Here is a 14176-nt window from a genome sequence, read left to right on the forward strand (position 1 = left end):
TTTCCTGTTTTATCTCGAAATTGTTCCGGTGATTTATTGCATGTTCTAAGTTTTTCATAATTGCTTAGGAGTATTTATTGAACTATTCTAGTGTAATTATCATCTTCTACTTTTTTTTTTTTTTATTCGAGTGAGAGAATTTTTTTTTTATCTATTATACTTATAAAGGGTGGTGCAAAGTGGTGATTGGAAAGGGATAGGAGATGAAGATGAGAAATATAATTCATGTCTCGACCTCGTTTACCTATCAAGGATTTTTCATTCCTTCTTTTATTCTTTGTTTAAATAAGATTTCATCTTGACCCTTTTCAACTATTAGGGTTTTTTCACTCTCTTCTCACTCTCATTCTGCCCCGTTCTAACTATCAAGATGTGATTTTATCTCGACATAATTTATTTATTAGGTCTTTTCACATTCTCATTCCGCACTGTTCCACCTATAAAGTATTTTCATTCCCTCTTTTATTCTCTATTTAAATGGGATTTTATCTCGATCCTGTTAGCGGTCTTTTCACTCTATCTCCTATCTTTAGCTTATTTTCACTCTCTCCCATCAAAATATTTTTACACTTTTATTTTGCTAGCAAGAGGTCTCCACAAGTTAAATGCTAGTCTTTAATAAATATCACAACCATAGTCCAACTCTATATTTCTTTCATAAAAAATTTACAATGGTCCCTTGTTCTTTAATTTTGGTGATCTAAATTTGAAAGGACAAAAAAAAAAAAAATAAAAAAAAAAAAATAAAAAATAAAAATAAAATAAAATTAAAAAAAATAATAAAAACCCCAAATTGACCCACGAGAAAATTAAATTAATTAAGGGCACTTCACATTTCTTCCCGGCCCTCCATAGTAAAAGTAATTTCTCCAAACTCTATCATTTCGAGGTTGAATATTATAGCAATTTGGATTATTTGCCCAAACCTTCAAATCCGACAATGGAATCAACCTATTATCCAAATTCACAACCTTCATATTACGAAAATAAGCAGCTTTTCGGAACCCCTCGCCGGCGAAATGCCCACTCCCCATTTCCGTCGCCGTGTGAAATCCCCACGACCTCTTATTCACTACCTCTCCGCCAAACTGTGTCTTCGTTGCGTGGCTTCGAAGGTGAGTGAACAAAAATGCCGGCCAGTACACGATCACCACACCCGACCCGTATTCCAACCACCAATCCCCGTGCTTCGGATCCTTTGAACAACCACAAACAACAACCCCCAATTCAATTTGGACTCACAATCTTCAAGAAAATGCATGAAATTGAAATCGGTTACCTTCCAAACCAGTAAGCTGATATCGAATTATGCGCCGTTGTAGGAGGAAGTTGGAGAAATTGCAGCTCCAAGGGTGATTCTACGGTTGGTTTGAACGAAGTCTGGACAGATTAAATTGTAGCAGCCTGTTGCTTGATATACGTCGGACTGTTCATCCAAAAAGTTACCGTCATTTCATTTTCAATCTTATTTGGTTGCTAATTTTTGTGTTTTAGTGTTCTTACTGTCCAATAAGTGAAGAATCTTGGATTGTTGTCTCCATACATCTTCGGGTAGACCTGTAGAGAAAAGTTAGGCATAGAATTAAAATTTGTATGGATTAGAAGATTGAATCGGTTTAGAAAGTTACCTGCCACCCAGCTTCAATGCTGTTGAGATCATGTGGGAATGTACCGGAGACGAGCCATATCTGTGAGAGGCTGAACTCGAATGGATAGTTGACCCGCGACTTCCATACGGTCATGCTTGCCTAGGCTCCGTAGTACTGGCACCAAAGAAGTTTTCTACATGCCCATACCATGCGATATTCAAGCACAAAAGATGTTCTCTATGCGCGTTTACCACACGTCTGGCGGAGGTACAGTCGTGGGATGCGTGTCGTTGGTTAGTGAATAGGTCGTATAGAATTTTGAGCACACGGATCGAACTACAGTTCTTTGGTACTGTATGAGTTATAGAGGGTAGACTCGGTCGTGTGCGGTTTATCGAGTAAAGTGGTGTCTCACAACACGTCCTCGTTGACTGGTTGACCCATCATTCCTTCCACGTTTTGATACATTTCAACTTTTTGCTAATACTCTTCTCTCTCGTCGCCAGCAGCTATGTATCCACGGTCGATTTTCAAACGGTCAATTGTTCTAGATTTCGTTGAGTGACGCATTTCAATTTATTTTTTTGGATTGCTTTTTATCTTCCAATTGTTAACTAGAAATGACTTGGTTTCTTCACGAAAAATAAAGATCTCGAATCAACTAATTCGATGCCATTTTTTTGTAATTTCTAGAAAGATAGAGACCATAATAATTGAATTCAAATTTTGGAAAAAATATATTTTCTTATCGAAATTATAAATCTCTCGAATCTAATTCTGAAACAAATCATGGTTGAGTTTCAATACAAAACTTGTAAGAATCCTTTCCTGGAACATCGTAGTCAAATCGAACAATCCTACAACAAAAATTGACACTCATTGATCCTTTTACTAGGACTAGAGATAAATCTTTTGCCAATTTTTTCATTAAAGTGTCTGATTGGCCTCCTCTTTACTTTCTTCTTTTTCCTCCTTCCACAAAAATCGAAATTCTCCCTTCCTCTCTCTTCTTTGTTTTCTATACACGCCATCCCAGATCCCTCCAATTATAAGGTAGAAAAAATTACTTTTTTGTCCCGGTGGATTTTTATCTAAATTTTTCTTAATTTGATAAATATTGAATTTTGGTTCCAAGGTTCCCTAAGGCTTCTCAAGCATTTTTTTTTTTCCTTCTACACTTGAGATTCACCCTCTTTGTCAATAATAAAATCCAAAAATTTCCAAATTTAAGGTATTAAAGTAAGAGTTATGTATGTATTTGCGGCTCTAGTGTTACCATTCAAATCCGTCAAGAATGAATGAAGCGGAGGCAAGCATTTCTTTTTTTCTAATTTAGTTTCTTGAAATTAAGTTCTAAACTTTTACTAGGTTCATATTGGGGGAATTTCACCCAAGATTCACACAGGAAGCTAGAGTTCATTACGATCTATAGGCAGTATTTCATTGAATTTAAAGAAATGGTAAATTTCTTAAGTTTTAAATTCTGGACCGACTTTGCACTTTATTATTTCTTTTTGTGACTAAAATAAACTTAAGGTAAAATACCTATGTGTACCCTGTTAGACGAACACGACTCTCCACAATGGTATGATATTGTCCACTTTGAGCATAAGCTCTCATGGCTTTGCTTTGGGCTTCCCCAAAAGGCCTCATACCAATGGAGTTAGCATTCCTCACTTATAAACCAATTAGTCGATGTGGGACTTCCATCATCCAACACCTCCCCTCGAACAAAGTGCGCCTCCCCTTAATCGAGGCTCGACTCCTTTGGAGTCTTAGTCATTTTTGACTGCCTTCGAGGAGGGGCTTGACTCCTTTTCTTTAGGAGTTCTTTGTTCGATATTTGAGGATTTGAGGATTTACCAATTTATTGGCACGACTAAGTTTAGGGCATGGCTCTGATACCATGTTAGACGAACACGACTCTCCACAATGGTATGATATTGTCCACTTTGAGCATAAGCTCTCATGGCTTTGCTTTGGGCTTCCCCAAAAGGCCTCATACCAATGGAGTTAGCATTTAAGCCATGAGAGCTTATGCTCAAAGTGGACAATATCATACCATTGTGGAGAGTCGTGTTCGTCTAACATGGTATCAGAGCCATGCCCTAAACTTAGTCGTGCCAATAAATTGGTAAATCCTCAAATCCTCAAATATCGAACAAAGAACTCCTAAAGAAAAGGAGTCAAGCCCCTCCTCGAAGGCAGTCAAAAATGACTAAGACTCCAAAGGAGTCGAGCCTCGATTAAGGGGAGGCGCACTTTGTTCGAGGGGAGGTGTTGGATGATGGAAGTCCCACATCGACTAATTTAGGGAATGATCATGGGTTTATAAGTGAGGAATGCTAACTCCATTGGGATGAGGCCTTTTGGGAAGCCCAAAGCAAAGCCATGAGAGCTTATGCTCAAAGTGGACAATATCATACCATTGTGGAGAGTCGTGTTCGTCTAACATGGTATCAAGATATGCTTCAGAAGTTCAACATGTTAGAGTGCAAGCAAGTTTCAACACCGATGGAGATAAATGCCAAGATTTGTGCACATGAAGGCAAAGAGTTAAACGATGAAACAACGTACCGACAACTAGTAGGTAGTCTTATCTACCTAACTTTAACTCGACCTGATATCTCTTATGCAGTTGGGGTTATGAGTCGATACATGCAAAGTCCAAAGAAGTCTCATCTGGATGCAGCTCGACGGATCTTGAGATATATCAAAGGTACAATCGACTATGGTCTTTTGTACAAAAGAAGCAAAGACTGCAAGCTAGTTGGATACTGTGATGCTGACTATGCAGGAGACCACGATACTCGGAGGTCAACCACTGGGTATGTGTTCAAGTTTGGTTCGGGAACAATTTCTTGGTGTAGCAAGAGACAACCAACAGTATCATTATCAACTACAGAAGCAGAGTATAGAGCAGCGGCTGGAGCAGCTCAGGAAAGTACATGGCTGAAACTCTTGATGGAAGATTTGCACCAGAAAATTGACTATCCAATATCACTTCTTTGCGACAACCAATCTGCGATTCGCCTTGCAGAAAATCCAGTGTTTCATGCTAGAACAAAGCATGTGGAGGTGCACTACCATTTCATTAGAGAGAAGGTCCTAAAGGAAGAAATCGAGATGCAGCAGATCAAGACAGATGACCAAGTGGCAGACTTGTTTACAAAAGGGCTGAGTACTGGCAAACATGAGAGTTTTCGCTGTCAGCTCAACATGGTGCAGCGAATGAGGACTAGTGCTGAGGGGGAGTGTTGAAATATCATCACTAGCCCAATAGAGTCAAGCCCAATTATTGTATGAGCTCAGTATATTTATTTTAGTAGAGATTTTAGGAGAGAGAGATCTAGATATTTTAGGAGAAATATTCAAATTTGTTAGGTCTAGATTCAAATCGGTTAGGTCTAGATTTAGATGGGTTAAATATAGATTGCTTACTCTTAGTATAAATACCTCTCCACCCTACCTAGGTTATTCATCCAAAAAAAATCCAAAAACAATAAAAAGAAGAAGTATTCTACAGAGTGTCTTGTATTCTCTTCTCGATTGGTGTTAATAAAGAGTGCGAGTGTTTCCCACAGTGAGTTGTGTTCAACATTTGGTATCAGAGCGAGGTTAGTGTAGGTTATCTGATCTCTTGGAATCCTTAGTATGCTCTGTGGTTGCAGCTCTGTCTGATCTTCCACATCAGAAACGATTTCTTGAGATTAGTGGTGAGTGAGTTTCTTTTGTGTCGTGAGAAGTCTGTGACTCTGCAAGTCTTGTGTCAAAAGAACTTGTTTGGTATTACTGAGGTATGGCCAACACGATGGGTGATTTCCAAATCGTTGGAGGAATTAAGAAACTCAACAACAACAACTACAACACATGGGCAACATGCATGATGTCCTATTTACAAGGACAGGATCTTTGGGAGATCGTTGGCGGGTGCGAAACTACGCCGCCAGAGGATGATTCCAGTGGCGCCTTGCGCAAATGGAGAATCAAAGCAGGCAAAGCAATGTTTGCCATGAAGACCACAATCGGAGAAGAGATGTTAGAACATATTTGGGATGACAAGACACCGAAAGAAGCATGGGACACGTTCGTGATGTTGTTCTCAAAGAAGAACGATACGAGGCTACAACTTCTGGAGAATGAGTTGTTGTCAATTACACAACGTGATATGACAATTGCTCAGTACTTCCACAAGGTCAAATCAATCTGTCGGGAGATTACTGAACTAGACCCAAAGTCCGCCATTGTAGAATCTCGAATGAAGAGGATTATAATCCACGGATTACGACCGGAATATCGAAGCTTCATTACTGCTGTACAAGGATGGCCCACTCAACCAACACTTGTAGAGTTCGAAAATTTGTTAGCCAGCCAAGAAGCCATGGCTAAACAAATGGGAGGCTTCACATTGAAGGGTGAAGAAGAAGCACTCTACACGAGTGAAAGTCGGAGCAATAATAGGCCGTCTACCAAATGTGGATACAATGGTGACAAAAGAAGCCACCAAGGGATTGCACAACCTGAGAGAGCTCAGAAGAACGACAACAAGAGTTTCCAAAGAACGAGATTTGGTGGTATTTGCTATAATTGCGGGAAAAATGGCCATATGTCTAGAGATTGTTGGTCCAGGAAAAAGTCCATTGAAAACAATGTGGCAATATCCAAAAAGAAGATAGAAGATGAATGGGATGCAGAGGTACTATGTCCCATAGAAGAAGACGAGCTAGCACTCATGGCGACAATGGAAGACCATATCAACTATGAGAATGACTGGATCGTTGATTCAGGATGTTCAAATCACATGACTGGCGATCAGAGAAAATTGCAAGACAAGAAAGAGTACAAAGGAAGTCGTATGGTACGTACAGCAAATAACACACAGTTATCAATTGCTCAAATCGGCAATACGACAATCATGCCTGGCAATAAGTCTGATACAGTGTCGCTACATAATGTTTACCATGTACCAGGTATAAAGAAGAACTTGTTGTCAGTGTCACAACTAACAACATCAGGAAGCTATGTCTTATTTGGGCCAGAAGATGTAAAAGTTTATCAAGATGTTAAGATAATAGGAAAGCCGACAATAGAAGGACGAAGAGTGGAGTCTGTCTACGTCCTATCTGCAGAGTCTGCCTATGTTGACAAGACCCGAAAGAATGAGACGACAGATCTATGGCATGCAAGATTGGGACATATTAGCTACCATAAGTTGAAGCTGATTATGGAGAAATCTATGCTCAAAGGTCTACCTCAACTTGAAGTCAAAACAGACGTTGTCTGCGCTGGATGTCAATATGGTAAAGCTCATCAATTACCATACAAAGAGTCAAGTTTCAAAGCAAAGAAACCATTAGAGTTAATTCACTCTGATTTGTTCGGCCCAGTCAAACAAGCATCGATCAGCGGAATGCGGTATATGGTGACATTTATTGACGATTACTCAAGATATGTGTGGATTTTCTTTATGAAAGAAAAGTCTGACACGTTCTCAAAGTTTCAAGAATTCAAGATGATGGTCGAAGGAGAAGTAGGAGCGAAGATTCGTTGTCTACGTTCAGACAATGGCGGAGAATACACGTCAGATGAGTTCGATCAATATTTACACGAGTGTGGGATACGACGTCAATTTACATGTGCCAACACGCCACAACAAAATGGTGTAGCAGAAAGAAAGAATCGACACCTTGCAGAAACCTGTCGAAGCATGTTACACGCAAAGAACGTTCCAGGAAGATTTTGGGCTGAAGCTATGCGAACTGCTGCCCATGTGATCAACAAGCTTCCTCAACCAAAGCTAGGGTTCGTCTCACCATTTGAGATACTATGGGATATGAAACCTACAATTAGTTACTTCCGAGTATTTGGCTGTGTTTGCTATGTATTTGTGCCTGACCATCTACGTAGCAAGTTTGACAAGAAAGCAGTCAAGTGTGTATTTGTTGGATACGACAATCAAAGAAAAGGATGGAGGTGCTGTGATCCAACAAGTGGAAAATACTATACATCAAGAGATGTAGTTTTTGATGAAGCATCTACATGGTGGTCCTCGGAGAAGAAAGTCTTACCAGATTCAAACATCGAAGGAATTCTACAACAGAAGCTGGGGGAGCAAACTACACAAATTCAATCAAATGTCGATGCACCTGAAAATCCAAGTGACATTGATATTGACAAGCAAGAGGTGACTCAATCAAGCGAATCTGATAAAAATGAAACGACACATCAACAACTTAGGCGATCAAATAGAATTCGAAGGCCAAATCCTAAGTATGCAAATGCAGCTATTGTAGAAGATAGAGTTTACGAACCAGAGACATATGAAGAAGCATCACAAAACTCGATTTGGCAGAAAGCGATGGAGGAAGAAATTATAGCCTTGGAGCAGAATCAAACTTGGGAACTAGTGCCAAGACTAGGAGATGTCAAACCCATCTCTTGCAAGTGGGTCTACAAAATAAAGCGTCGACCGGATGGATCAATCGAGAGATACAAGGCTCGACTCGTGGCTCGAGGATTTTCTCAACAATATGGACTAGACTATGATGAAACATTCAGTCCAGTGGCAAAGATTACTACCGTACGAGTCCTGCTAGCACTCGCAGCAAGTAAAGATTGGAAACTTTGGCAAATGGATGTGAAGAATGCCTTCTTGCAGGGAGAGTTAGACAGGGAGATTTATATGAACCAACCAAAGGGATTTGAGAGTGCAGCTAATCCTAATTATGTATGCAAGCTTAGAAAAGCTCTTTATGGACTGAAACAAGCACCGAGAGCTTGGTATGGTAAAATTGCTGAATTTCTTACCCAAAGTGGTTATTCAGTTGCGCATGCAGACTCAAGCCTATTCATCAAAGAAAGAGAAGGAAATTTAACAATTGTGTTGGTCTACGTGGACGATTTGATTATCACCGGGGACGATGAAAGAGAAATTTATCAAACAAGAGAAAATTTATCAGTACGCTTTCAGATGAAAGAGCTAGGAGAGCTTAAACACTTCTTAGGCCTAGAAGTTGATCGCACAGATGAAGGACTGTTTCTCTGCCAACAAAAGTATACAAAAGATATGCTTCAGAAAGAATGCAATGTCCAGCATTCGATAGTCGGTGAGCGGTCAAGATTAGACTACGGTGTCGAACTTAAGGTGAAATCAAAAAGCTTATAATTCAGACAAAGCCCAAATACCTGGATTTGTAACCAACACAGGTTGTTGTTGTCTTCATTTGTACAGGACACTATAATGATGGGCGCAGACAATTACCAAACCGAACCTGAAATTGCTGCTCTGCTAGCAGAGGGAAAAGTTCCTATAGGGATTGGACGAAACACGAAAATCAAGTAAGTAAACAAAAACATTTAGAAACTTGTTAAACAACATAGATCTACATTGATGGTGGCTGGTCTGTCTCAGGAACTGTATAATCGATAAGAACGCGAAAATCGGGAAAGATGTTATCATTATGAATAAAGAGGTAAGCATATCCAACCCAGCTCAACAATATGCATTCAATCCTGAAAACCCCAGAGCATTGTGTATGCCCTTAATCTGTATCTCTGTCAATTTCAGGGCGTTCAAGAAGCAGATCGGCCTGAACAGGGATTCTACATTCGGTCGGGAATCACCATTATACTGGAAAAGGCAACGATCGGTGATGGCACAGTTATATGAACAGATCAAATACCTCGGTTTGGAAGACATGTTAGAGAAGGAAAAATGGTGTGAAGTTTTCAGGAGACTGCCTGGGGTGTGGCAGGTGAAGAATGGCGTTTGCAGCATTGTGGCTGAGAGAACAAGGAGAAGAAGGAAAGCATCCACGTGAGATTATTGCATCGACAATCTGCAAAACACCAACTGCTGCTTAAGAGCAGAGTCCTAAAGATAAGCTTAGAATCAGACTGGTTTTATCGACATACCTGACATTTGTCGATCTTGGTTGGCGGTAGGAATCGAGGAGATGTATAGAAAGGTGTCTTGGGGTCATAGAATTCAAACTTAGGAAACTGCAAGAAAGTGAGGATTTGATAATCAATACCAACTCAAGTGAAGCAATTGAATACATTGCTTGAAGCAGAGAACTATGGCATTCAGTTAATTCCACAGTTCAGATTCTTAAGATCCCGATCGCAAGAAACGAAACGCACCTCCTCCGTGAGGGCCAAGTTTGCATCGTAGAAGGTCTTTATTGTTCCAATGTCCTCCCAATAGTCTCTAAATATATATGCCTTTAGAATAAGACAGCAAAAAGGAAGAAAGAAACAGAAGTTACACTCACACATGATATCAATGTGACATATGAGGGATTCAGATAGGTTTTATGCCTGACTCGATTCCATGTGACCGCTTTGTATAAAGGATCATTACCCCAAAATTATCCATGATTCCAAAACACGGGTGTTTCAAGTTTCTTCTATGTCGATTTTCGTAGGTTCTGACAAATCTAAGTAATGTCGAAACGTTAAGAGTTAATCGAAAGTGATCTTACTTGGACATTATGCTCCTTCACAGCTGCAGGAATGATTTCAGAACCGAAGTCATTAGATGTAGGATATCTCCCCTTCAAAAGGCCTCATACCAATGGAGTTAGCATTCCTCACTTATAAACCAATTAGTCGATGTGGGACTTCCATCATCCAACATACCCGTACGAAGTTACAAAATTTAGAAAAAATTAGATTGGTAATAGAAACCTCATCGTATTTCTAAAATATTGAATGTTGGCAAAAAGGGAGAAGGCACGCGTTAGACGACGTTGGCAGTAGTGAGTCTCAAGCTGAGTACGACAAGTGGCAAATGCTGAGCGGAGAGAATTGCTCAGATACTAATTGTGACATGCATGTAGGTTAACCCGATCCCTGAACCTGGATTCAATCAAAAGCTTGCGTGTGCAACTCGTTAACCTTCAACCCTAACAAAAAATGCAACCTGAACCCGATCCAATGACTCAATGACTAACCGAGATCTACAAAAAAACCTCCATGCATGAAATTGCATGTGAAAAGCCTTTCCCGACGTGTGTAAGCGCATGTGAGTCTCATTTTGTTCGTTTCACCTCCGGTTGTCAGTTTTTTGTCTTGACTTTGATATTAACATAATTATGCTTGAATTAGGATCTACGAGAGAAATTTCATAAATTCATGAGCTCCAAACACGTGAAATAGGTTGCTCAAGAAGGTAAACATCATTCAAGTAAGTAACCACATAGACTTTAGGCAAGTAATACTTGTAGAGATCGCTAGGACATGGTAGCATGCGAGCATTCCTTAACATAGGTGGTCAAAAATACATGTTAAGGACATCAGAAAAGTTTTCTTTTTTTTTTTTTTTTTCTTTTTTTTTAAGTATGTATTGTATGTATGTCTTTTATGTATTATATGCATGATTAAAATACAAATTGAGCAATATGGATGAGTATGTTATGCACGATGGAAGAAATTACCGAAATGCCCCTATGATAAAATTTCGTATGAATGTCGCTTTCTATGCTTTCCATTGCATAGGAAATTAGAATTGGTAAGAGCGACTTGTGCTTCGCAAGCACTAGAGAATTTTGATAAGATTAGGACGCAATAGCGTGTGCAGAATCTTGATAAGGTCAATAGATTTCTAGTGGACTGAATATGATAAGAATCAAGAATGTCTGTCTCCTCAGCCACTTAAACATTTCAAAGTTGGGTGGAAAACTTTATAATTTTTAGTTTCATAATGTTTGGAATGGTCAAATGGTCAAATTGACTTTGTCTTTCATGGAGATTTAAGGGGATCGGGATTAAATCATGGCCACAAATGTCATTTGTGGGGAGTATAAATACCAAGAAATTGTTATGTAAAAATAAAATTTGTGGATGAATGAAATTGATATCTCAAATTTAGACGTTTCCTTAGAAATCGGAACATCATATTTGTCATTTCTAAGTTTCAAGCAATTCTTGTGGTAGAATTGCATCCGAGCCATTCAATCAAGCCTTGATTAAGTTTGATTGTGGAGTGACTCGGTTTAGAACAAGATTTCCAAATCTTGCTTCTAGATCTTCGATCGTAAGAGGTCATCTAATTCTAGCCTTATCTCTTGGTTGATCCGAATTTTGTATAAGGAGGTATTAATTACTTTGATTCGGGTGTTCTTGCTTCAACAAAAGCATGATTTGTTGGATTGAAGATTAGGGTTGCCTTATCAAAATACCGTAGGATAGTGAGCGGTGATAAAAAATCTAGACCTGTGTTAACCCAAAGATGTGATTAGAGGCCCCTAATAAAATAGTAGATCTCCACGACTCCAAAGAATGATCAAGGTAACTATCTAGGCTATGAGATGCGTGATAAAGTATTGAGGAGGACATACCTTCGTGATAAAGCATCTGCAACAATGTTCTCCTTACCTTGTTTATATTTTATGACATAAGGGAATGTTTCAATAAATTCTAACCACTTAGCATGTCGCCTGTTGAGTTTATTTTGTACTCTCAAATGCTTTAAACTTTCATGATCCGTATGAATAATGAACTCCTTAGGCCAAAGATACTGTTGCTAGGTTTGCAATGCACGAACCAAAGCATAAAGCTCTTTGTCATAAGTTGGATACCTCAAAGATCACCAGTCAACTTCTCACTAAAGAACATTAAAGGTCTTTGATTTTGCATTAATACAGCACCTATCCCTACTCCACTAGCATCACATTCAATTTCAAAAGTAGACTCAAAATTAGGTAATGCAAGCAAGGGAGCAGAACTCAATTTTTCTTTCAAAGTATTAAAAGCAAGTTCTTGATCTTTTTTCCGTATAAAGGATACATTTTTCTTAACAAGTTCATTCAAGGGTGAAGCAATTGTACTAAAATTCTTAATGAACCTACGGTAGAAACTTGCAAGACCATGAAAACTTCTTACCTCACTTACATTTTTAGGTGTAGGCCAATCTTTTATAGCCTTCACTTTCTCCTCATCAACCTCAACACCATTAGATGAAACTACAAACCCAAGAAAGTTCACTTTTTCCATGCAAAAGCTACATTTCTTTAAATTTACGTACAAACATTCATTTCTTAAAGTAGTCAAAACATTGCGTACATGGGTAATATGATCATCTAAAGATTTAGAGTAAACAAGGATGTCATCAAAATAAACAACCACAAACTTACCTAAGTATTCTCGTAAGACATGGTTCATTAGTCTCATGAATGTACTAGGTGCATTAGTTAATCCAAAAGGCATAACCAACCATTCATAAAGACCATACTTGGTTTTAAAAGTTGTTTTCCACTCATCCCCAATATGCATGCGAATTTGATGATAACCCGATTTTAAATCAATCTTAGTAAAAAGACTACATCCATGCAATTCATCAAGTATATCATCTAATCTGAGAATTGATGCCTATACTTTATATTTATCTTGTTTATAGCCCTACAATCAACACACATACGCCAAGAGCCATCTTTCTTAGGTACAAGAATAATTGGAACAGAACAAGGACTCAAACTTTCACGTACATACCCTTTAGCAAGGAGTTCACTTACTTTCCTTTGTATCTCTTCAGCCTCCTTTGGATTAGTCCTATAAGCTGGTCGGTTTGGAATCGGCGCGCCAGGAATGAAGTCAATCTTGTGTTCAATCCCTCTAAGTGGTAGCAAACTACTAGGCATCTCCTTGGAAAATAAATCTTCAAACTCTTGCAAAAGCACAACAAAATCACTAGGCAAAGAAGGGTTAAGCATGTTAGTAAAGTAACAAGACCCCTTGCACATAAGTATAAGAATAGTCTGGTTAGAGAGCAAAACATTCCTAGCCTCACTTGATCTAACATACAAACTTATTGATTTGGCTTTTCTCTCTTTTTTTCCTCTAGGCTGAGTGTTACTCTCTTGCTTTTCACTCAAGCTCTTTTTTTCACTTGATTCTTTTTCAATCTCTACTTTTGCATCAGCCTCTTGCCTTTTCTTTTCAAGTTTGCAATGATCAATAAATACATCTTTTGGAGACAATGGAATAAGAGTAGTTTTTCTACCGTTGTGAGTAAAAGAGCATCAATTTGCATACCCATCATACATTACCCGACGATCAAATTGCCAAGGCCTCCCCAGTAGTAAATCTCCAACATGCATGGATACAACTTCACATAAAACATCATCAACATATTTTCCAATAGTAAAAGAAACAAGAGCTTGTTGAGTTACCCATACTTCCCCATGATCATTCAAAGCTTGTAGGGTCGTGGATGTAGTTGTGTCTTTAAATTAAGTCTTTTGACTAGAATGGAACTCCCAACATTGGTGCAACTACCGCTATCAATGACAACACTACAAGGTACAGATTGAACAAGACACCGAGTTTGAATTAGACTCCTTAATGTGGGTGTTTAGAGCTCGTCGAGTAACCAAAGATATATGTGTAGGGTCCTCTTCACTAAACTCCTGACTCTCATCAGTTTTCTCATTTATGTCGTCATGTGCCTCGTCATTCGTAACAATTTCTCCCTCCATGATGGTCATAATTCTTGCATTTGGGCAATCTCTACTATAGTGTCCTACCCCTTGACATCTCTAACACTTTAAATCTCTATTTTGAACATTAGACTTTTCTATTTTTTTTTT

The 14176-nt window shown here is 38.8% G+C and overlaps 3 protein-coding genes, 1 long non-coding RNA gene and 1 pseudogene across 4 annotated transcripts; 3 read left to right on the forward strand and 2 right to left on the reverse strand.

Moving 5' to 3' along the window:
• Positions 1 to 797: 797 nt before the first annotated feature.
• LOC111798232 (protein neprosin-like) lies at positions 798 to 1799 on the reverse strand (annotated as a pseudogene).
• A 2304-nt stretch (positions 1800 to 4103) lies between these two features.
• LOC147791222 (secreted RxLR effector protein 161-like) lies at positions 4104 to 4850 on the forward strand. Its single transcript, XM_087126990.1, has one exon. It carries the CDS (start codon positions 4104 to 4106, stop codon positions 4848 to 4850), a length of 747 nt encoding a protein of 248 aa, XP_086983116.1.
• A 231-nt stretch (positions 4851 to 5081) lies between these two features.
• Positions 5082 to 8754, forward strand: LOC147791223 (uncharacterized). Its single transcript, XM_087126991.1, has 2 exons — positions 5082 to 6356; positions 7569 to 8754. The coding sequence occupies exons 1-2, from the start codon at positions 5389 to 5391 to the stop codon at positions 8752 to 8754; spliced, it is 2154 nt and encodes a 717-aa protein (XP_086983117.1). The 5' UTR covers positions 5082 to 5388.
• LOC147791224 (glucose-1-phosphate adenylyltransferase large subunit 1-like) lies at positions 8667 to 9405 on the forward strand. Its single transcript, XM_087126800.1, has 4 exons — positions 8667 to 8733; positions 8821 to 8927; positions 9001 to 9061; positions 9157 to 9405. Exons 2-4 carry the CDS (start codon positions 8830 to 8832, stop codon positions 9256 to 9258), a joined length of 261 nt encoding a protein of 86 aa, XP_086982926.1. The 5' UTR covers positions 8667 to 8733; positions 8821 to 8829; the 3' UTR covers positions 9259 to 9405.
• LOC147791225 (uncharacterized) lies at positions 9393 to 10154 on the reverse strand. Its single transcript, XR_015422395.1, has 4 exons — positions 10073 to 10154; positions 9732 to 9812; positions 9504 to 9590; positions 9393 to 9427 (listed from the first exon to the last, which is right to left on the reverse strand). It is a non-coding gene; the product is annotated as an uncharacterized LOC147791225 (long non-coding RNA).
• Between the last annotated feature and the right edge of the window lie 4022 nt (positions 10155 to 14176).

This window comes from Cucurbita pepo, chromosome 9 (genome assembly GCF_057944985.1).
Source record: "Cucurbita pepo subsp. pepo isolate OVF chromosome 9, ASM5794498v1, whole genome shotgun sequence".
In the NCBI taxonomy this organism is placed as follows: domain Eukaryota; kingdom Viridiplantae; phylum Streptophyta; class Magnoliopsida; order Cucurbitales; family Cucurbitaceae; genus Cucurbita; species Cucurbita pepo.